General features: G+C 46.5%; 1 protein-coding gene and 1 long non-coding RNA gene across 3 annotated transcripts in view; both read right to left on the reverse strand.

Moving 5' to 3' along the window:
• Window positions 1–4,270: 4,270 nt before the first annotated feature.
• Window positions 4,271–13,131, reverse strand: LOC103660165. The gene is made up of 3 exons (XR_567713.2): window positions 10,010–13,131; window positions 7,782–7,855; window positions 4,271–5,298 (listed from the first exon to the last, which is right to left on the reverse strand). It is a non-coding gene; the product is annotated as an uncharacterized LOC103660165 (long non-coding RNA).
• Window positions 13,132–20,281: 7,150 nt separating this feature from the next.
• NTRK3 (neurotrophic receptor tyrosine kinase 3) overlaps window positions 20,282–21,451 on the reverse strand; it is a 367,569-nt gene continuing 366,399 nt past the window's right edge. For both annotated transcript variants that reach the window (XM_040642769.1, XM_040642772.1), the window contains one exon: window positions 20,282–20,647. In XM_040642769.1, the coding sequence (XP_040498703.1) occupies window positions 20,462–20,647 (186 nt within the window). In that variant the 3' untranslated portion in view covers window positions 20,282–20,461. The remainder of the gene's footprint in view (window positions 20,648–21,451) is intronic.

Raw genomic sequence — 21,451 nt, forward strand, 5'->3', positions numbered from 1 at the left:
GCATACCATCAATAAATACTGGAGCAGATGCCATGAAATTCCCATCAGAAGAATTTATAATGTGAAGTCAGATATTATATGGTGAGAAATAAATACACAGAAATTGTCAGTCAAACTCCTGGCAGCTGGGGTCAGCATCAGAGGCAGTAAATGAACTAACTCCACAAATCACATTTATGATCAGCCCCATTGTGCATAACTTTGCCAGTGGGGCTTTCCATTATGTAGCAGGAGACAGTGGCTTGTTGCATCTCATAGAGACAGGAAATGAACAGAGCCAGTGTGTCCCTGGTGTCAGACCATGATTGAGACATCACCCTGCTCTCTAGGTCAATGTATGCAAAAGGTCTTGGGAGAAGGTTTCTGGCTTCCCACCTGGAGTAAACTCCAGGAGAAGGTCAAGCCTCCCCCTGAATACTGATTAGATGTATCTCAAAGCCCTAGACCTTACCATACACAACATAAGGGCAAAAAGAGTGAGAAGTTGACTCTTCTAGGAGGAGCAATGCGAGTCTTTTTGTCAAAGACTCTTCTCTTGGTCATGAACTAAAATTCTGTCCTCCTTTGTTTTCCCTCTGTATCTTATTATGCACTTGGTTTCAACAATCTAGACCATCTTCTGTTCACTCTGGGATCAGGAGTATAGGGAAGGTCTCCAGGCTCTAGCACATTGCAGTACATCTAACATAAAAGCACTCCTAAATTTATTACATGAATAAATGAATGAATGATTATCCTAAAAGAGTCTTTCTAACTGCCCTTCTCTTTTGTTTTCTTGGCTTAGAACCCTCCACTGTGGTCTTGGGCAAAAGCTTCTATCCATGTGATAGGAAGTATATAGTGGTGGGTAAGACTGCATACATTAAGCCCATGTTCTAGGTTCAAATTCTGCCTCTGTCTCAAGTAACTGGGCAGGGTTGGACAGTTATCTAACCTCTGAGGCTTGATTAGCACGTCTATACAACAGAAATATTAACATTTGTCCCCCTCAAAAGAATTAAAGCTTGGCAAATAGTGACTTTTGACCTAAGTATCAATTACCTGTCTGTGCACCTTTCCTATTGCATGGCCTCTTTCCATTATATTGCAGCATTTGTCAGCTAAGACTACTTAAGCTGGAGTGACTAAAGGGACGTGTGCATGTTCTCAAAAGTCTGAGGAGAAAAGGACTATGACTAAGACACTCAGACACTCATCAATTTAATCCAAGGACTGCACTTTCCCCTGAGGTATGGCTACCTGGCAATGAGCTATAGTCAGAAGATGGCCTTATCCAGCAAATTCTCCCAGGCTATACCATCCAGCTCTCCATAGTAAGTCTGAAACTCCCAGAGAATTTTCCAAGGAAGCTGCTCCTCCCTACTTCACTGCTTTAAAGTCATTCCCTGGCCCTTGCAACTCATCAGCAAGTGGCAAGCAGGGCAGTAATTAGACACTCTGCTGAGCCCTGCAGTGGCGATTTGAATAATTGAGAACATTGCAAGCCTTGGTGATGGAGAGAAAAGAGAGGCTAAAATAGAACATCTCCCTGGTTAATATCTAAGTAACCTTGAGCATCCCAATAGGACGAAGGAATAGGGTATGGCCTAGGCCAAGGGGCCCCACCATGCCTTGAAACATTAAGATAATGTGTTCTGAGAGGCTCAAGCAGTATTCCTGGGAGCTCCCTCCTATATGTGTCCATAATCCATGCCAAGAATTAACCCCTCACCAAGGACACCAACTTTGATAAATTTGCATCTCTACCTTGTGTCTAATGAGTGCAATCCTGGCACTTCTGACATCGATGCCATGAGAGGCAACCTCCAGGCTTAGTTTCAAGGATGGCCAGTTGCTGTTTCAGAAGTTTGTTAGGTGATTGCTTCTTTGTGTCACCCCTGGGGTGATGATTTTTTAGAAGCATGATGTCTTAATAAAGCAACTGTATTGGCCATATTCTCCAGTATGGAAAGAGGCTTTTATTTGAGAGATTGTTCTCGCTTTTGTTTACCCGACAATCCTAGCTACAGGCAGGTAGTTGAATGAGATTATCAATCAAGGACCTTCCAGGACCAGAAGTCCATAAACTTATCCAATCCTTGGATTTTCATTCCAAATTAAATGCCAAATAATGAGTGATAAAAGTGTGAGGACACTCTCAAGTGCAGATGCCTTTGGACTTTGTGTGGAGCAGGAAGGATCCCCTGGATAAGGATGGGCAGAGGGTTTCAGGTATGTGGGATAGGATCAGCTGTCTCTTACTGCACTTTGTCAATTGCCATCACTGGCCTAAATAATGGAAAAGCCAAGCCAGCAGGTCTAGACTTTAGAGGGCATTCCAAATCCTACTTTGAGAAGCATCTACTCTTGCCTTCAGTGGCCCAGTGCTGACATTGATGCTGCTGTAGAAAGCCATGGATGCAAGACTAGCCACGGACTGGGGAGGAGAGATATTTACTTACAACTTCCGTGTTGTCAGGTTGTTCAGAGTTCTGGCTCCTGAATGGTTTTTGTGAGTTAGGTTCACGAGGCATAGTGGTAATATTTTGAATACTGTAAAAATGATCTGGGCCTTGGAGAATGAGAAATTTAGTTCAACTCAACAAATGTCTATTAAGTATATTCTATGCACATATCGCCGTACAGACAACATTAGCCCTTGTCTGGAAAAATTTAATCCAAGTTCCACTTCCTCATCAGGAAAAGTGTATATACCAAGGATTTTTGTTCCAGGTCTACAAGGGGCCTAATTATGACCTTGTAATGTAAATGACCATGTGGCAAGGATTGGGTGAGAAGTGTGGTTTATGATAAGGGACAATTGAAGGACAAATGCTTCTGTCCTTTAGGTATGCCAGCTTCTTTCAAAGGGTCATAACCTTCAAAAAGGCCACTTGGGTTTCTTCCCACTCAGAGCCATACATATCATGCATTTTTTGAAAATTGGTATGAGCAGATATTCTAGGGATGATGACATGTTTGATACATGGAGATTACGGAGAGATTTCTATTGTCTTCGGAAACCCAAATGTGGTGTGGCAACTTGATCCTTAGCAGTGGGCTTTAAAGGGGGATATGCCTGGAGAAAATTTGGACAAGGATACCACATGGTACGGACAAGCAGCTGGGCTAGAAAGGGTTGGCACATGACCTGGGTTCTCGATTTCCCTGAATTTAATTCTTCTTTTAATACCATGTGATATTGTGTGATAAGATCTAAACCCTTTAACTGGTAGCTTTTAACCACAACAACTTTGTCCCCCTGGGGGACATTGGACAATGTTTGGAGACATTTCTGGCTGACACACCCTGAGAGGGGGACATAAGAGGAGGAGTGCTTCTAATAAAAATGCTGATAAATGTCCTACAAGGCACAGGTCAGCCAACAGAGAATTCTTTGGTCCAAAACATCAACAGTGACAAGGTGGGGGAACCCTGCCTTAAATCTTTCCAAACCTCTGTTGACCTGTCACGATTGAAATTACAACATGAACCTCTCTGCCTCTCTCCCACAACCCATCTGTGCTTTTGAAAGAAATTAATGGAAAGAAGTCTTGAAATTTCATTATAGGAAATACATTATATGAAGGAAAGGAGAAAGAAAGATGTGGAGAAAGGAAGGGAAATTGGAAAGAAAAGAAAAAAGAGAAGGAGTTTTAAAGTAATTAGGTCTTCAGGCACATGGGTGGCTTAGTCGGTTAAGCAGCTGACTCTTGATTTTGGCTCAGGCCATGGTCTCAGAGTCCTGGGACCGAGCTCAGCACTGGGTTCCACATTCAGCGGGATGTGTGCTTTAGATTCTCTCTCTCCCACTGTCCCTCCCCCTACTTGAGCTTGTGCTCTCGCGCTTTCTCTCTCTCTAAAGCAAATAAATAAATTTTCAATTAGGTCAAAGAATCCTAAAATCTTTGGGATAAAAGAACATCCAAGAGAACACATTGTATGCCACCTTAAAAATGTAACTGGAATTATTGTAACTATGAAGTTGAATAATAGCCCATTTGGAGTGACAGGAACAGCACCGTGACATAGAGCTGGGCCCTGCCTCAAATCCTAAATGTGTGTATGTTTTTCTCGAAACACTCATCTCAATCCAATATTCAACTTAGGGGCTCCCTTAAACTTTGTGCAAGCTACTTTTACTTTCAGCAAACCAGGGTCCCAGGTCCTAAGATGGTATTGGATCCTACAATTTTTGCACACATTTGGACTTTCCAAATTTCAATCTACCTTTAAAGGCAACACACTTCTCTACTAAATAATGAATCCAGATTAAACAAGGGCATTCATGTTTTATACTTTATTTGAGAAGAGACCCTACATAAACTATGTCAGGAGGATACAGGTCTACACACGATTTCATCAATCAATAAATGGAGTCGTTAACATAACATTGAAGATATGATACCGTGAGGGAGACAGACGTATGACCAAGAAGTATTTACAACTATCACATATGATATATTTATATTGGAGATGGATATATACATATATACATGTACATGTGCATATACATACATATGTCCATACATACACACACATATATACATATATATGTATAAAATGTTTTTAAGCAAAAACCAAGAAAAGAGTTTGCCTTCTTGTAGCAATTAGCCATTTGAAAGTGAAGAATGGTTGGTTTTCATTAATGTCATGGTGTTAAATCTCCGCCCCCACATTTAACTTCAACACTGATAGATTCCAATGAAGACACGTTTGCCTTGGGATGGAAGCATGAGGGTGAAGAATGGGGTGATGGGTACGGGGCTGAGTGAAGGACATGCACAATGGGAGAAATGACCTTTGGTGATACCATTAAATCATCCTTTTGTATTAAACATAAATTATTAATACAATTTAAAAAAATAATTTTCTGTTTTCTTTTGAGGTTGGGGAGGAAAGTAGGGTGGGGTTGGAAATAGAGAAAGGGAGGGCACTTGCCTTTTCGACACATCCCTTAATATCAACTGAGAACACATCCCCCCCTACCCTGGGGCCATCTTACCAAGTTAGAATCCATATTTTTTGCATAAAAGACATCTTTACATAAGAATTATATTTAGACCATGAGCCTCTTCTCTGAAGGCAAATACAATCATTTTAACTAAATTGATTCTCTAAGACTTGCTAGGATGCAAATAAACTTAGCATAGCCAATGGATTTACTTGTCATAAAGGAAAAGAATGGAAAAAATAGTACCTCAAAGAAGGGGTTACTATTAGTAAAACCCAGTTTACTAAAACCTCAGTCACCCATTTAAGTTAACAACTTTGGGATCCAGATGATGGGAAACAACATGATCAGCGCTTTCCAGTGGCCTGGGGAAAAAATAAACAAGGATCATGATGGAATATCTCTAAGTCATTAAACAGAACTGAGGAACAATCCTTTGAGACTAAAATAAAGGATGTAAAATCCAGTGGAGCACACCTCAGCTCTGCCGCTGTCAAGGTCTCTACCATGAATGGTGGCTTGGACGTACTATAGCCACTGTCGAACATTTTCCAAGCCATGCCACATTTCCCCCTTATGCTCTACAAGATTAGCTTGGCCTCAGAACAAGTGTGTGCACGTACCACGTGTCCACATGCCACGTACACCACTGTTCAGCAGTTGCCATTATCCAAGTGATGCTTCCGATGGCCAATATATTTATATAAACATTGGGAAACACACACAAACACATGGGATCAGACAAGATATAATCACTTTACATATATTTAGTACAGAAAGCTTAGGGATAGGGGTGAAAATCAGCTATAGCAGCACCTAAACTTCATTTGCAAAATTCTTCTCTGAGAATATAACATCCTACTAGTGCACTGAAGTTGGTACCAGCTGATTTTCCAGATATTGAAAGTTTGCTGCACAACATCAGCCTAAAGATAAAGGGACATGTAATGTCCAGTAGGAAACAAATCAGTGTACATCATTTACACGGCAATAAATCCTTCATTTCCCTTGAAATAAGATATGTAAAGTAGCACTTAGTTTAATACAAGTTTTGTTCTGCTTTAGACCTAGCTGTAAAAAGCCATTCATGCAAAAAATTACCTCCAGTTTTAGCTGGATATTTAAAGGACACTTCTCCTGAAAACAAGTCCCTTTCACATAGGGAAGGGGGAAATAATCCCACTCAAGACAGCCAGTGTTGACTGACAGTGGAAAATACAAGACTTTGGTGTTTGTAGGGCATTTGCCTTAAGAACCCAGAAGTAGCACTGAGCTCACCTCTAAGTAGGCAGAGGGCTAGAAGTGCCCTTGAATGTTGTAGGAATTTTCCAGAAAAAGTACTGAGAACCTCCATACAATTTTATTCTCTGGTCTGTTCCCTCCTGAGGCTTTCATTGGCATCACCTCTACATCTAAAGTTGTCTGCTTCTGTATCTCCAGTCTCAGACCACATTTCTCCCTGGCCAGCCATTCATCTGTTTCCCACCAGTCAATCTGCAACTCTTTCCTCTCTGTTCTAAGGAAAGAAAATTTCTCTTATCAAGCTTTCCAGTAGCTGTTGGTCTTTCATTTACACATTCTTTCTAAACAAAGATTGTTCCTTGATTTCAATATAAAACAAAGTTCCTCCATCCTAAAGGACTCAAACAGACAATGTTTGACCCTGCTCTTCCCTAGTTGTCACACAAATAATCTAGAGGAACTCATGCCTTTTTTGCATGGCAAGTGTGAGTACTGAAATGGGACACCCTCAAGAGGACAAGTCACGGAGGGGAATGATGGCCTCTCCTCAGACCCACTGCAAGGTTAAAAAATCACAGTTTCATTGACCTTGTTCCTGTGATATCTGGCTCTAGCCTGCTGCTACAACTTGATTTACCCTAAAAAGAATCTCTTATGGTCCTAGACCACTAAATGTTATGAATTATGATAAGCAACACTGAAGGTGGGAGGGAAGTAGAAGAGAGGGTATGGGGGAGTGTTCAGAGCCTTAGATGGTCCAGAGGCAATTGAAATGGAATTTATTTAACATCTGTGAAATAGAAGACAGTATTTAAGATGAAATCTGCAGTGACTGTCTTGCTTTCCCAGCCCTGGGGCCATCCTGACAAAAGTGAGGAGGACACAGCTGATTAGTTAAGAGAAGACAATGCTACCTCTAAGACAGCATCTATGCACTATTGTGCTAAATGACAGCTGGCCAATCACAAGACAAAGTGAAAACATTTGCTTCTGTTATGCTCATTTTCCCAGGGCACCCCTTCAGTCTGGCTTGATGAAGGCTTTAAGGAGCCATTTGCAGTGTTAAAGGCAAAGTTAGCTGCTGAACAGGACTCAGGATTGAAGGGCGGCTGCTGGCATTCAAAGCATGCCCCACCCTGAGTCTCCAAAATGCCTACCAACAGCATCCCTGCCCCCTTTTCTGTCCCCAAAGCTCATAGCTTCTGTTCAACACCTGTGAAATATTGCCTACAATACACACAGAATGAAACGTAGACTCGTACAGCATGGGAACTGCACAGACATTTTTTAAAAGGAAGGAATTGCCAATAATAAGTCCCCCATGTGGGAGTTTACAAGTCAGCGGTGCCATATGAAGATTTTCTGCAGGGGCTTCCTCTGCCAAAGTGTGCCCTCCATTCACATCTAAGTGTCTTTCTTTCCACTCTTCTGAACCAGGAGACCTGGCTGTGTTAGTCCAACCCCCATCATTTGTTAGCAAGTCAAGAATGTGACAGAAACAGCTACACCACTAGGTTCAAAACTAAATAAAAGATGTAAGCACTGGAACTTAATAAAGTCTTGCAGGTTGAGGCCCCAATGGATAAGAAGTAAAGGGAAAACCTACCCTTCCTTGACTGGAAGGCCAATCAGGAGAGAAGGCGAGGGTTCAATTGAAGGAAGTGTTTGCTGTCCCTGGTGCTGAAAACAGATACCCAGGAATCACTGGCAGGCCAGAAACTGTGCCTTCATCAAAGTGAAAACTCTTTCAGCAGAGGCTGAATTTAAGTGGCAGGTCCCCAAACATGTTTCCAGTGTCTCTTTTTATGCCATTTTAAATGAAAGTAGCCCTGAAGTGACCATTGTTTTCCTGCAGGACAGAGTTGATGCATTGCCATAATACTGGTGGGGAAGCTCATCCAAATTACCTTCCCATTCAGTCCCTACTAGCATATTCCCCCATGTGATTCAAGGACCCCAGCTCTTGGAAAAGAAGCCTACAAATGGATGCAGCATGAGGGGCTGCAGAAATTGCCTACTGACTTCTTTTTCCTGATACTAATTATAGACATGGGATTGATTTGGCTTGCTGTGATTAAAAGTTCCTGAAGGAAATATTTGGGTAAAACTTTACCACATACTGGAACATGGGTCCCTGAATTCCTCTCCACCCTTAATTTTAGTGTCACATTCTGAGAAACTGAGCAGAGCTTTTACTATCCTCAAGAGAAGGTCTAAACTCATAATCATAACTACTTCCTAACTGGCCCCACCCGCCTTTCAGCCAAAACACACACACACACACACACACACACACACATGATCTCAGGAAGTAAAACCTACTTGAGAAAGAACATGATTCTTCCCTTAACAGTACACAAATTTTTGCCAGAGAAAGCAGGATTGCTATTTTCTCTCACATTCAAAGTGAGAGTTTTCTTGTCCCAACTTGCTTTCTTTTCATTGTTTTTTGACAATGCCCTTGAGCTCACCCGCTATGGCCCCACACACATAAACAAGAAGGATCTTTGATTCTTTGGGGCCAAAGAAAATTAACATGAGTATTTTTGGTTGCTTCCAACTCCACTGGGCTTGGGAGAACCTTTGCTTTCAGACATGAACTATAATCAATCTTCTCTAGCCTTGAAAAGGAAATATCCCAATGGCCCCCAAGAAAGGCTAAATTCTCAGAGAAAGGAAAGTAAAAAAAAAAAAAAAAATTGAAATCAGTTCTTCTTGTTCTGTTAACATATTAGATCAAATTTTTCATATCCAGTGAGTTATTTCTCAAACAATACCTCTGAAATCCTTAGGTAATCAGCCTTGTCACTAGGAAGTTACACACTGAAATGGCCTGTTCAAGGCAGACCCTCACAGTACTGTGAAGGAGGTCATCTCTTCGGGATTATCAGAATGAATTATGGAACACTGCCCCTGAACCAACTTGCCTTCTCCAATTTCACACCATAATTTAAAATCCTAGTCATAACCCAATTTGGACTCTCATTTCAAAGAAAGCTGAAATGCTCTCTGTCTGCTGGACAGCTACAGGGGGGAAATCATCCGGACAGAGTTCCAGCATGGAGATGTGGCTTTTCTATATAAAACAAACAAAAATTGAGCCCAGGGTAAAAAGAGAAAAGAGAAGCCTGAACTTGAGCAAAGTATTTGTGGATTTGTTAGGATTTCAGGTACTCGGCTCTATTCTGATTCCTCTCTGGAGTGAGCAAAGCATTTTTTTTTCCCCTAAATCATGCACCGCTCTTAGTCGGTGACATCACACCTGGTTGTGGCTTGGACAGGAAATCACACTCTAAAGATTTAACTTGCCAAGTAGTCACCATCGCAAGGTACTTAAAATAGTGGCTGATGTTACAAACACCTGGGATTTTTTAGGGGCTGTAAATGACTTCACTGCTGTAACCTTGGCAATCTGGCCTCGGGATTTATTGTTGGGAGGGAGGAGGCTCATTTTCAATCAGATGCATTTCTCAGTGGGAATCCCACTCACACCTATTTGTTGGTGCTCAAGGCTATCAGAAGTGTGGTTTAGCATTTGGTCTTCACTCAAGCAGCTCATTCCATCTTAAGGTTATTTCCCCATGTATAAAACGCTGGCCCCAGAATGAACGTAATACTGCTTCAGGATCATTATCACTTCGGGTGCTTCCTGTAAGATTAGTTTTACCACCCAATTTATAAAGGAAGCTTCATATAGTCTTCAGTTAAAAAACATTACATTTAAATCTACAGAATCTCACAAAATCAACAATGGATGATACGGAGTTAAATGCAGCGGGAGATGCCATTTTGCTATAAAATGTTCAGGGTTCCAGGCCTGAAAACAAAACCTACCAACGACCCCTCTTCCATGACAAAGCCAAATGGGTAAAGCAACTTCTTTCTGCTTGTATTTTTGTAAAGGTCTTCCCCATCTCTTGATGCTCAATGGTCATTCAAAGAGGAACACGCCAGGGCTATAATCTAGAAACGAGACTGCAGGAGGGATTTAAGAAATTCGAAGGAAAAGCTGCTTGTGCACCTCAAAACAAGACACATTCCAGAGCCACTCACAGCTCAGCACCACCAAACCTATTTGCAACACTCAGTGCCCGAGAGCGGGCTTTCCTTATTCCAGGGGTCCTGTGGCCCTCACAGAGCACTCTGACAGCTATGACCTCATTGGGTGCTCATTAGAACCCTCTGTGACAGGAAGGGGGTTGTTAGCAGCCTTTTTTTGTTGATTAAGAAACTGAGGCACAGAAGGGATCATGCATTTCAGCAGGAAGTAGAGCTCAGAGGTCCACTGTCTCCTGCGCCCATCATCTCCCTCCACCTCACTTGCCATCTCATCATAGACAGTATTTAAAATAGACCCCATGTCTTTCCTAAAGAAATGAAAGTGAAAAAAATTAGAAATTGCATTGGCAATATTAAGAGGGGCCCAGAAAACAAAACAATATTGAACCATCCCCAGAGTTATGGGAAAAAAATGATATTTTTTAAAAATAGGGGTTGGGTTAGACATGATGAATTTGTTTGTAATAGTAAATGTGGATAGTCGATCATAGTTCATTATTGTGTTTTCAGAGCCATGTCAAGGACAGAGTCGAAGCATCTATTGAAACATAATGAGCTGTGGACTAGAGGGTCGGTGTCCCAGTGATGTCTCCGGTGAGTTCTTCTACCTCATTGTTCCCGAAAGAAGGGAGCGTGTTCTCAGGTTCATTTCTGTTCTTACGGTATAAACCTTTCTTGTGCTATCACAGTAAAGATCTCATTTGAGAGAAAAAGCCTCTTATCCCCCTCAAGATTTAGATGCTGCAAATCTTTGTGTCAATATTACAGCCACTCCACTAAAGAAATAAACACTTTGCCGACACGCACTCCTCTTTGATAGGGCAGAGAACTCACACCGGTCGGGGCCTGGAAAACAAAAATGAAAACCATGGTTTACCATTTATCAGTGTATTTAACAGCCAGGAAAAAAAAAAAAAAGAGCCAGAGAAATTTGAAGGAAAAGCTATTTGTAGCAAGCTCTCCTTTCCCAACCCAGCCGGAAGGAAGGGATGACTTCAAAAAGACAGGCTTCGGCATTGTAATAGGCTTGTCCCAAAGTCTCTTGTGCAACAGCAAACTGATGAGGTGCTAATGAGGAGCTAATCACTTGGTCCGTGGAGCTGGAAAGAGACTGACGGATGGCTGCGAGAGCACACTGTTTTCTTCTCCAGAAACCTAGGCTCCATCATAAGTGGAACTGGCTCAGGCTAGGGAAGAGGGACATGGGCCCAGAGGGCTCCCCGAACTTTTCAGAGATAAAAGCCGGCCTTTCAGGGGTGGAGTCAGTTCAAGACAGAGGAAGGACCAGAGGAGTTCAGAGCTTGGACGGCTTTTCACGGCAGGTGCAAGAGGTGAACTGACTGCAAAGTGGAAAGGGGGGTGACTCTGTAGGGTGGGAGGTATGCACAATTGTTCTAGAGGAGACTTGAGAAGGTATGATTTAATGACGGCTGATCAGGGCTGCGGGTGAAGTAGATTGGCTTGCCCCATCACTGGAACCAGAGAAGGGGCTGGTCTGCAACCAGCGGCCAGCTGCCCCCTTATACTAAGGACACTTCCACCTTGGGCCGGATCATCGAGGTGACTGGTGCACAGCCACCCACCAAGTGACACCCAGGCCAGCCTGCTCCCTTCCGACCTGGGATGCCTTCCATGTCCTGCGGGACATCTAACCTTCCCAGGGAAAATCGGACTCTTTCCCATCAAGTTCTGATTCAATCTGAATGTTTGAGCTTTCTACCTAATTGCTTCAGCTCCACGCTAGCTTCGGGAATCTGCTGGAACTCATTCACATTGGTATCTGCACCTAGCATGTATTCTTCAAGCCAAAATTCAGTGCTTCCCCACCCCATCCCCCAAAATTAATTGAATAAGCTTCGCACCAAGGTTTGGTTTGGTTTTGTGTTTCTCTGAGAAAGCTAGTCCAGCCTTTAAATATGAAGGTTCTGAAAACTTAGAATTTAGTCTCTTTTGAAAAAACCCTAACTACTCCGTAATTGATTCGTAGTGGAGAAAGTCAAAGGCTGTGTGATATTAAAAAAAAAAGAGAGAGAGATGAGCTATAGATAAGTTTAAGAAGCCACATGCCAGGAGCACACGTATTTGCACGCACAGACGCACAGGGCTCAGTGCAAGAAACATAGAGGCCACATTGGCTTGTTGGATTGTATTGGAGCAAGAGGAGTATAGATGCATTTATGGGGGGGTGCTTATGTGCGCGTGTATACAAGTATCGTAAGTAATGAAAATGAAAGATGAATGTAGTCTGTGCTATGTAAGCTTGAGCATTAGAACAAAACACAACACTTATAATTGCTTTTAAATAAAGTCATCAGCTTTGCCTCTATATGATTGTGACATTACTTGGCCCAGAAATCTATTTTCCCCAGTCAATAACCACAATGTCCTTGAGCTGGAAGCTTTCATTTCTCCTAAAGAAATACCTAAGAACATACAAGGAGATGCTTACTCATATTCAAGGCAAGAGGCAAAGTAGGAAAAACAATTTCAGAGAGAATCGGAATCAGCAAAACCCCAGAGGAATATGGTCTCTGGACTTGGCGGTATTCTCAAATCCCCAGGTAAGTTCCCCAAGACACCTGTGATGATATGGAGCCGCTCTAAGGAGTCTGAAGGTGGAGGAGTCTGAAGTTAAGCAAGTGGCCTTTTCTTAAGACTTTTGATGTAATTAATAGCCTTCAATTGCAGAGAACTTGTAATTTCAGCTTTGAGGTTTCCGCTGGCTGAAGGATTTGGGTCATGCCAGAGCCCACCACCCCATAAGGACAGAGCTGCCAAGCCGGGGCTTAGATGACAGGTACACACTCTGTCCCAACCAGGAGGAGGAGCTGGGACTGCCTCTCTCATAAGGAACATGGGAAACACCTGGACAGACCCAGGGCAAGCCCTTTGTCCCTCCGAACCCACCACCACCACCACCACCCCGGCCGCCTGGCTGCAGTCCTGATCTGTTGCACCCACTCCTAGACTTGCTGGACTGGAGGAGGGATGGGGGCAGAGCAGGGCTCGCCAACACAGGACGCACTAATTCTTTCTAAACCATTTCACTTTGTGCAGCATCGAGATATGCTGCAAAGCTGTTTGTCATCAGCAGAGTGGCTTTCATGCCTTGATGTGCAGTCCCTGCAGGGAAAACCAAGACAGTGACAACCACTGTCACTTCCACTGAGCAGAAAGCCTGGCTCAGCACTGTGGTTAGAGAAAGGTCGAAACTCCCTCTCCTGGCGTCAGATCCCAGTCCTGGCTTCTCGGCTCCTGGAGGCTAAGAGGTCGTGGATGGAGTGAGCAGTGGGTGGGGAAGGGATGGGTGTTTGCTGAGGGTGGGCCACCGAGAGTTCCAGATGGGATTTGCAGAGATATACCACTTGCATCTCAATGAGCTTTGCAGTAAACTTCACTGCACAGAGGTTAATCTAGACGTCAACGTTGTCTGACAGCACCAAAATTACTCCGGGGCAGGGCTCCTTCACAAGTCTTAATATAACAGTCAATTCCATCCTGCCTGCAGGAAATGAAGGTTTTCTGCTTTGTGTGCCGAATCATTCAGCGCCAATTTTCTCACTGTTTGAAGTCCTAACTGTTTGTGGTCCTGGAATTCACCTCACATTAAGACTTTCATGGAGTTTGAGAAGCTGGATTGTCAGTCCCACGGAAGCAAGAGATAGAGCCAAAAGGGAAAAAAAGAAAGAAAACGTAAAAAGCATAAAAACGAAAGAAAGTCTTCTTGACTGAGATTTACTTCTCTTCTGCAGAAAGCAGAAATCAAACCACCTGGACCAGGTTTATTTATTCACTCCGAGGTGGGCTCAGAGGCATCGGCTGAATGTCACATAGCTGTTAAGTGGAGACAGAGCATGGAGAGTTCTCCGAGAAAGAAACACAACACTGAAGGGAGCTATTCATTTGCGCACACACTCTTCTTAAATGAAGGAATAACTACCAGACCTAGACTTGAGTACTGCCATTTCTCATTGGGCTTTTTGGAAAATGCATCCAAAACAATGTCAGAGAATCTGACGTCTGGGCTCTCGGTCTGCCTTCGGACTGTGGGGAAGGATGTCTAATTGGTCATTGTCTAAGTGAGAAGAAACCAACTCTTCTCAAAATATGTCAAACTGAAAAGCAAGACCCCTGAGTGCCAAGGCACTTCTAGAAATAGATGCCCAATAGGACTTTCCTCATCTGCATTACCTTGTTCCATCTAGAAAATTCTAGTTTTGTTGGCCATGAGTATCTCTTGGAAGTTTGGGCCATGGCACTGCACACAAAGTGATGATTACCTTGGTAATTAGAAAAAATTAACAGAGCTTACTGTCCTGCCTCTGTATGATGGGAAATAGCTCAACACACTGGGTTAAGACATCAACCCTACTGCAAATATCAACCCAGACCTTATTTTCAATTTGAAACTTAGTTAGCTAAAGAAGAAGGGGAACCTGAATTTTATTACTCTGATCAAGAATTCCAAGTATTTTGAGGGGGCCCTCAATCTCCACGGATCTCCTTGTGAAATCGGAAAGTATCTATGTTAGCATGCCAAGTCTTGGGCCAGAGACATCTCTTGTTGCAAAGTATAGAGTTCTGGAGGGCAATCAAGGAAACTATGCTTGAGGAGATTACACCAAGGAAACAGAGACTCTATAAAAAGCCAAGATTCAGATCCTCAGGGTGGAATGGCCTATGCTCACAGCAGAAGGCCTAACACCCAAACTAGTGACACAAGTGTTCACCACATCCCTCACAGTCACCTTTCCAAAAGAGTATTATCAACATCTCACATTCTCCTTGTCCCATCCGTCCTAGGGGGTGGTGGTACCTGCAGTCCAGGTGAATTCTATGCTGACCCCCAAACAGGATGTGGTAGAAATCATTCCTGCATGGTCATCTATCAGACTGCCAGGAGGAGAGATTTTCAGATACCCAGAATGTTGTCACCAGCATAATTCAATTCAGGGAGCACGCAATGATCAAATTTTACAAGATGACAGATTTCCCAACAGCATCCCTCTGACGGGCTCTCTTAGGCTAGGCCATCTCTGGATAGCTCATCCCCGAGGAATGTAAGGCTCAAAGAGACCATGCGTGGATGGAATCCATTTGCTGACTCCAAGCAGACTTTCACTGAAGCCAGTCCAATTAAAGATATAGATACAAGCATACAATATGGGGGCCTACATTTCCCCTTGGATGATGTCACCAGCGCTGTTCAGCAATCCCAAAGCATTTTCTGGAGTCTATATTGATATCTTAAAAATGATACAAACACTTGGGATTTCCCTTTAAAACCTAGTAAGTGTTGGCCAAAACATTTTATTTGGTATCGAAGAAAAGTCTGGCACACCAGGGACCAAAAACAATGTGGCCACAGCACCAAGCCCTGGGCTGCAGGTGCCATTTCTTACACTAAGGCAAATGCCATCGAGTATTCTAGCTGGTTGGCTCTGCCAGACCTGACAATAGCCATCCCAGGGGCATGAGAGGGCAGTCCTCTAGACCATGGGCACAGGGGCTCATTCAACCAAGAACTATAGATGTTTCTTTGCTCCAGACTGTAAGCAAAGCACAGGGGACATCCCAAAGCCCAAGACTGCCTTCTGCGATAACCACACTTCCAATGAGAGGATACTGCTGCTGTTTGGTTCGGCGAAGAGGAGCAAGGATGCCATTCGGCATTCCTGAAGGGAAACGGACTTCGGTGAAGAGTCCACAACTTAAAATGCTGCCCTCTTTCCAACTTCCTACCCCCTTGAAATAGCATGTGAGGATACACATCAGTCAGTTTTTGAGATCATACTGCCAGTGGCCTGCACAAGAGGGGGGCAGGCCTGTCTCCCTGTCTTGGGATCATTGCTGCCAGCTTAGAGCATGTCAGTGTGGAATGGAGAAGCTAGCAAGCTGAGCAGGAGAGCCTGTGGAAGTCACCCTTGGGGATCGGGCCGTGGCCGGAGAGCTGGTCTCCTGGCTCCCCCTCCAACATCCCTCCAACCTAACGGTCACCGAGTCTTCCCTGCTTGCCTTCTATAATCAATTTCTTGCCCTCGGTAACTTTCCCTCCTCCCTTTCTTGACCTGCCTTTCATTTTCTCTCTTATTTCTAATAAGCAAGTAAACTAAACAAAACAAAACAGGTGGGACCAGAACAGACTTTTTTTTTTTTTTAACTGAGAGGGACCCTAAGGATATCTATTCTAACCTCTTAAATGTCTCAGATGAGAAATCTGATACTCCGAGAGACTAGGGGACCTGGCCAAGGTCACCTGGGTAACCAAAGGCAAAGCCCAACAGTCTTTCCACACCACTGCACGCTCCCACCCAAGCTCCCAGGCATGTCCCGGCATGACTGACTCCCTTCTGCTTTTGAGTGGAGTCCCATGCAACCCCAGAAGCTGGCTGTCAGCTCTCCTGTTGGTGTTGATTTCAGTAGTATTTAGCACCAAAAATATTTGCACTAGTATATTCCACAAAGTAAGCATCGCTAGAGAAGAATGGTAAGGTTCAGCCTGAAGCCAGGAGGCGCAAGCCTCCCTTGGCTCCAGTGGGAAGCCTCCCTCCAGGGACGATCTGTGCATGATCTGCTGAGTGAAGGAACACTGGTCCCTCGTCTGTTAGCAAGAGAAGGCTTAGTGAGTCTCCAGACCCATTTAGGGGCCAGGGATATAATGAGAGGGCAGCATCTGCTTCACGCCCAAGGTCAAGAACAGGGAAGACCCTTGGCCATGCCTGCCTACTCCAAGGGGCCTCCTTGCAGGCCACTGTCGCTCAGCCCAGGAGGGGATCAGGTGAGGATGACATGGCCGGGAGGTCAGCCTGGGTGACCTGGAGCTTCCAGCAAAGTTCACGGTGGGGTCTGCATCCAGCCACACCCTGAGAGCCGCTCTAGTGTGTTTTTAAACTGAATTTTGGTGGGCAGAGGGGAGAATGGGGTGGACTGGGGTGGCCACACTGGCTGATGGGATGTCATTTTAAGACTCATTTAACCACATTAAACTCTTTGAAAAGAAATAGATAAATAGGCCTTGGCCAGCACTTTCTGGGTGTGCAAAGAGGCTGGGGATGGGGAACAAGACCGAGTGTGCCCTGTGGGCCGAAAGTCACTTCAGACACTTCTCATTGTGACAGATGTGCCAAGAAGGAGAGGAGTGTCTCATGGGACCCAGGCGTGTGCAGGCCCACGAGCCCCCAGGGGCAGCTGCCCCGAGGAGGGCCCCCCCGGCCTTCCAGGGCACTACTGAGAACCACACAGCACAGTGAGTCTGCGCTGGGAGAATCGAAACATGTCAGACTCTGAAGAGGCCAGAGACAAGCAGGAACTTGCTTGTTTCACAGACAGGAGACGGGGACACAGGAGAAGAAGTCCCAGTAGCACTTTCCACCACAGGAGGAATACCATCCTCTGCTTGCCCCCAGGGCCCTGGGGGGCTCCTTCAGCGCCCACAGCATCCTACTCTCTCCCTCCCTCACCCTCCAAAAACCTTTTTACTTTTTTTACCCGCCTTGACATAAAGTCCACACGTAGACTCCTCACAGAGAGCACAGCCCGGGAGGAAGAAAACCGGGCCTCCCTATCTACTGCTCCTTGCTTGGCCGCCCTTCGTTCCTCTACTCTTCGGAGAGGGAGCTGTTTACGGTGGACGTGACCAAGACCCATCCCCACGGCCAGCACGAGAGCCTGTGCAATCTGACTTCGGTCTCCTTCACGGCTCCTTACTCCCGAAGGAACGAGCTCCCCCACCGCCACCTTAGGCCGGGATGCCTTAGCGCCCTGCACTGAAAGCCTAACCTGTTTCTCATTCCCAGCTGCCCCTCGGCTTCCAGCCCCTTTCCATGCCCCCCTCTTCCCAGCCTATCAGTGACCATGAGGTTCTAGAAACACAGCTCGTGAGATGGAAGCCACACAGGGTCTGTGTTGGGGAGACTCTCTGGAGTCTGCTTGGGCAGCAACAGGAGCCTTGGAGCCTCACATCGAACCAGAAGACCCTTCCCCATCGAGGCCCTTCCTGCACGAACGGCTTTCCCTCAGTTACCCTGCTCAACACTAGATCGCATTCCTAGCTCGTCCTGCACTAACAGCCCGGGAAGAGACCCAGGGCCTCCAGGCAGAAAGACAGGAGGGAGAACGGCCATAGGACAGCAAAGGGTTCCTCTGACGTGGTCAATCCACCGAGCTCTCCTCGAAAGTCCTCAGGGTTAGGAGGCCGGCTCAGGGCCAAACCCACACCAAACTCCGGCTCCCCTCCCAGCCCAGCCCAGCGGCCTCACTGATCCCCGACTCCCAACCGAGGCCGGCAGTCCCAACACAGCTCTTTTCTATTTGAATAAAAACATTTGTTGGTCTAAAAAAAAGGAAGCAAAACCACAAACACAGGATTTAGTCCTGAACCCCGCAGGGGCGGCCGCGCTGCAGCTGACCAGGCCGCCGAAGCTGCCACAGCCCCTCACGCTGCCAGGGCGGGGCGCAGGCAGGTCCGAGGCCCCCCTGAGGCTCCCGGAGGTGGCGGGGGAGACCAGTCTGTTAGGTAGCTCTGTGCTTGGGGGGAGGTGGAGGGCCGGTGTGCTGAGAGGGGCCTGTCCTCTCTCCAGCAGGAGGGCTCCGTGGGGCCCGGCCGTTGCCTTCCAGTGGCATTTCGTTGTCATGTGTCCGGGAGGCCCGGGATCTGCCGCTGTTACAGCCCTCGACAGCCGCGGCCAGGACCCCAGCCCAGAAGCCTCATTCTCTCTCCCCGGTCAGGCTCCGTCCTCATTAAGATGCCAAGCCTGAGGCCGTGGCCGCGCAGTGGACGCCTCCCGGAGAAGCCTCGGCCCTTCCCCCAGCCCCAGGCCACAAAAGCGATTTTTCAGCCCCTGAGTGTTCACAGCAAGCTCAAAGGCAGATGCTTCAATCCTTCCAGGGGCCGGAAACGTGAGGAGAATGCAAAGGGGCCGGTGCAGGTGCCAAAGAGAGTCTCCGCTGCCAGCTCCTGCCCAGTCCACGGCTGCGCTCTCGGGAACAAGCACTGCCCCACGCTGTCACTAGTCCTGGCTTCCTTTCCTGGCAGTGAGGTTTCCCTGGGACGTGCGAGAGGCCCAGGAAGTGGGGGCTGACGATCTAGGGCAGGCAGGACGAGACAGACGACACGGAGGGGCACATTTTATGATGACCTACGAGGAACGAAGTCTCCTGCTATTGGAACCCTGCTGTGTCCACATTCACAGGCAACATGGGGGGGGGGGTTCCCTACGCCCCCAAACTTCCCAAAGGCCTGAATGTGGGAGGTGGGGCCAAGGAGTCTTTCCAGTGAGGAATAGATGGGAAGCAGTGCCTTGACAGGGAGGGTTCAAATTTCAGCTTTTTCTTCTGTGGTTAAGTCCAAAATGTCCAGCTCTTGAAATTCAGAGAATAAATGACACACCTTTTTCCAGCTGAGGAAGGAACTTGAGCGTGGTCTGCACCCAAGACGGATGTGGTCGATTGTCACCATGGTTTGGGGTCTCGTTGGTTGTCCAGTGTTCAGTGGTAGACGCCCTCATTGACTTCCAAAAGCATCAGGACTCTACTTTCTAGAATGGACAAATTGGAGAATTGTCTTGAAGCGGAGGAAAGGCGGAAGGCATGGAGCAATGGTTAGGGGAGACGTGAGGCGTTCCAGAGGCCCCCCCGGGCCCGTGTTGCTTCCTGCTGCATCCCGAGCGCAGTGGACGAGGTGAGCCCATGCACCTGTGCAGCCCTCGGGGGCGGGGGAGGGGTAGCGCACCTGTGCGGGTCATCACCTGCACACCGTGATTTGCACTCCGCCCCAGCTCCTCCGGTCCCAGCGTGAAGACTGTCTCTGCGTCATCAAGGTCTTCAGTCCCGAAAAACCGGAGCCGGAGAACCACGGGGCCCAGCTTCAGTCAAAGGGAACTTCCATTTGTGTTCATAAGATTTAAGATTTTCTGAGTTGTTGTTACAGTCTTATGGTTTCTGTATCAGCAGTTTCTCTCTGTATTAGAGAAGGTATCTCTCTGTGGATATAGATAGATAGATAGTTAGATATATAAATATATATATATATATATATATATTCGCCAAACTGCCTTACAGGGTTTTTTCTTTCACTTTTTCAGTGTTGTATGTGTAGCAGGCACTTGAGTTTATATGAAGATGTTCACTTCGGTCAGGATGGAAGAAAGGAGTGTGAGGTGGACGAGGGGCGATGTGAGGCCAGGAGAGGGAGGCCACAGGGTGCGCGTCCGTGACCACGAGCCGCCGCTAGCCGAGGATGTCCAGGTAGATGGGCGCGGCTTTCCCCAAAGCGTGGAGGACTTTGTAGATCTCCTTGATGTTCAGCCGCTGCTGGGGCTCCCTCTGCCAGCACCCCAGCATGACGTCGTACACCTCTTTGGGGCAGACCCGGGGCCGCTCCAGCACACGACCTTGGGTGATGCACTCGATGACCTGAAAAAATGAGGAGAACCAGGACATGAACATCCAAAGCCCCCGGTCCCGGGGCTCCCACCCAGCGGCAGGGGGACGACATCTTGGAGGAGCTTTGATACAGAGTGGGGGTGCCCGCCTGCACAGGCGGAAGCCTGGTCGGAGACAGCATTAATCTCTCATCCGTCCTGGGCAGGCTTCCAGTTGGCCGTGCCCACCATTGCCCTTTGTGCCCCACCTCTCGGGCCAGGCCTTCACAGACTCGTCACGCACTCTACTCTGTACTTGACTCCTCCTTCCTAGTCCGAATCCCATCTGGATGCCGCACAGCATTCATTGCCACTTGGCAGTGGGGATTGGCATCTGACCTGTCCCTCCTCCTCTTATGAGCCTGGGTGACTTTGAGACCCCCTTGCAGGAACTCTGCACCATCCGGCCCCTCCATTCCTCCCTCCCCTTAGCTCCCACCTCCTGGCCATCTCCCTTCCCACTCTCAGCCTCTGTGCATAGCACCAGGCTTCCCTCTAAGCTGCCATGCGGTTCCCTTTCTCGGCGAGGCCCCTCCTCCCCCGCTCTTTGCACGAACCCCGTATTTGGCCTCTGTTAAAGTCTTCACATCAGGACTACTGCTGGGCGGCCAGCACAGGTCAGTGAATATAAGAGGGCCTCAGCAGCCTCATTTGGAAGATAGGGATTCCATGTGTGCCCGGACTACCTCCTGTGTAGTCGTAAGGCCCATATGAAGCCAAGGGCATAAAGCATGGCCCGACATACCACAGGGGAGGCCCTAAGAAGAAAAATAAATCATGTATGGCTGGACCAACC

Source organism: Ursus maritimus, unplaced genomic scaffold (genome assembly GCF_017311325.1).
Source record: "Ursus maritimus isolate PB19 unplaced genomic scaffold, ASM1731132v1 scaffold_27, whole genome shotgun sequence".
Classification (NCBI taxonomy): Eukaryota; Metazoa; Chordata; class Mammalia; order Carnivora; family Ursidae; genus Ursus; species Ursus maritimus.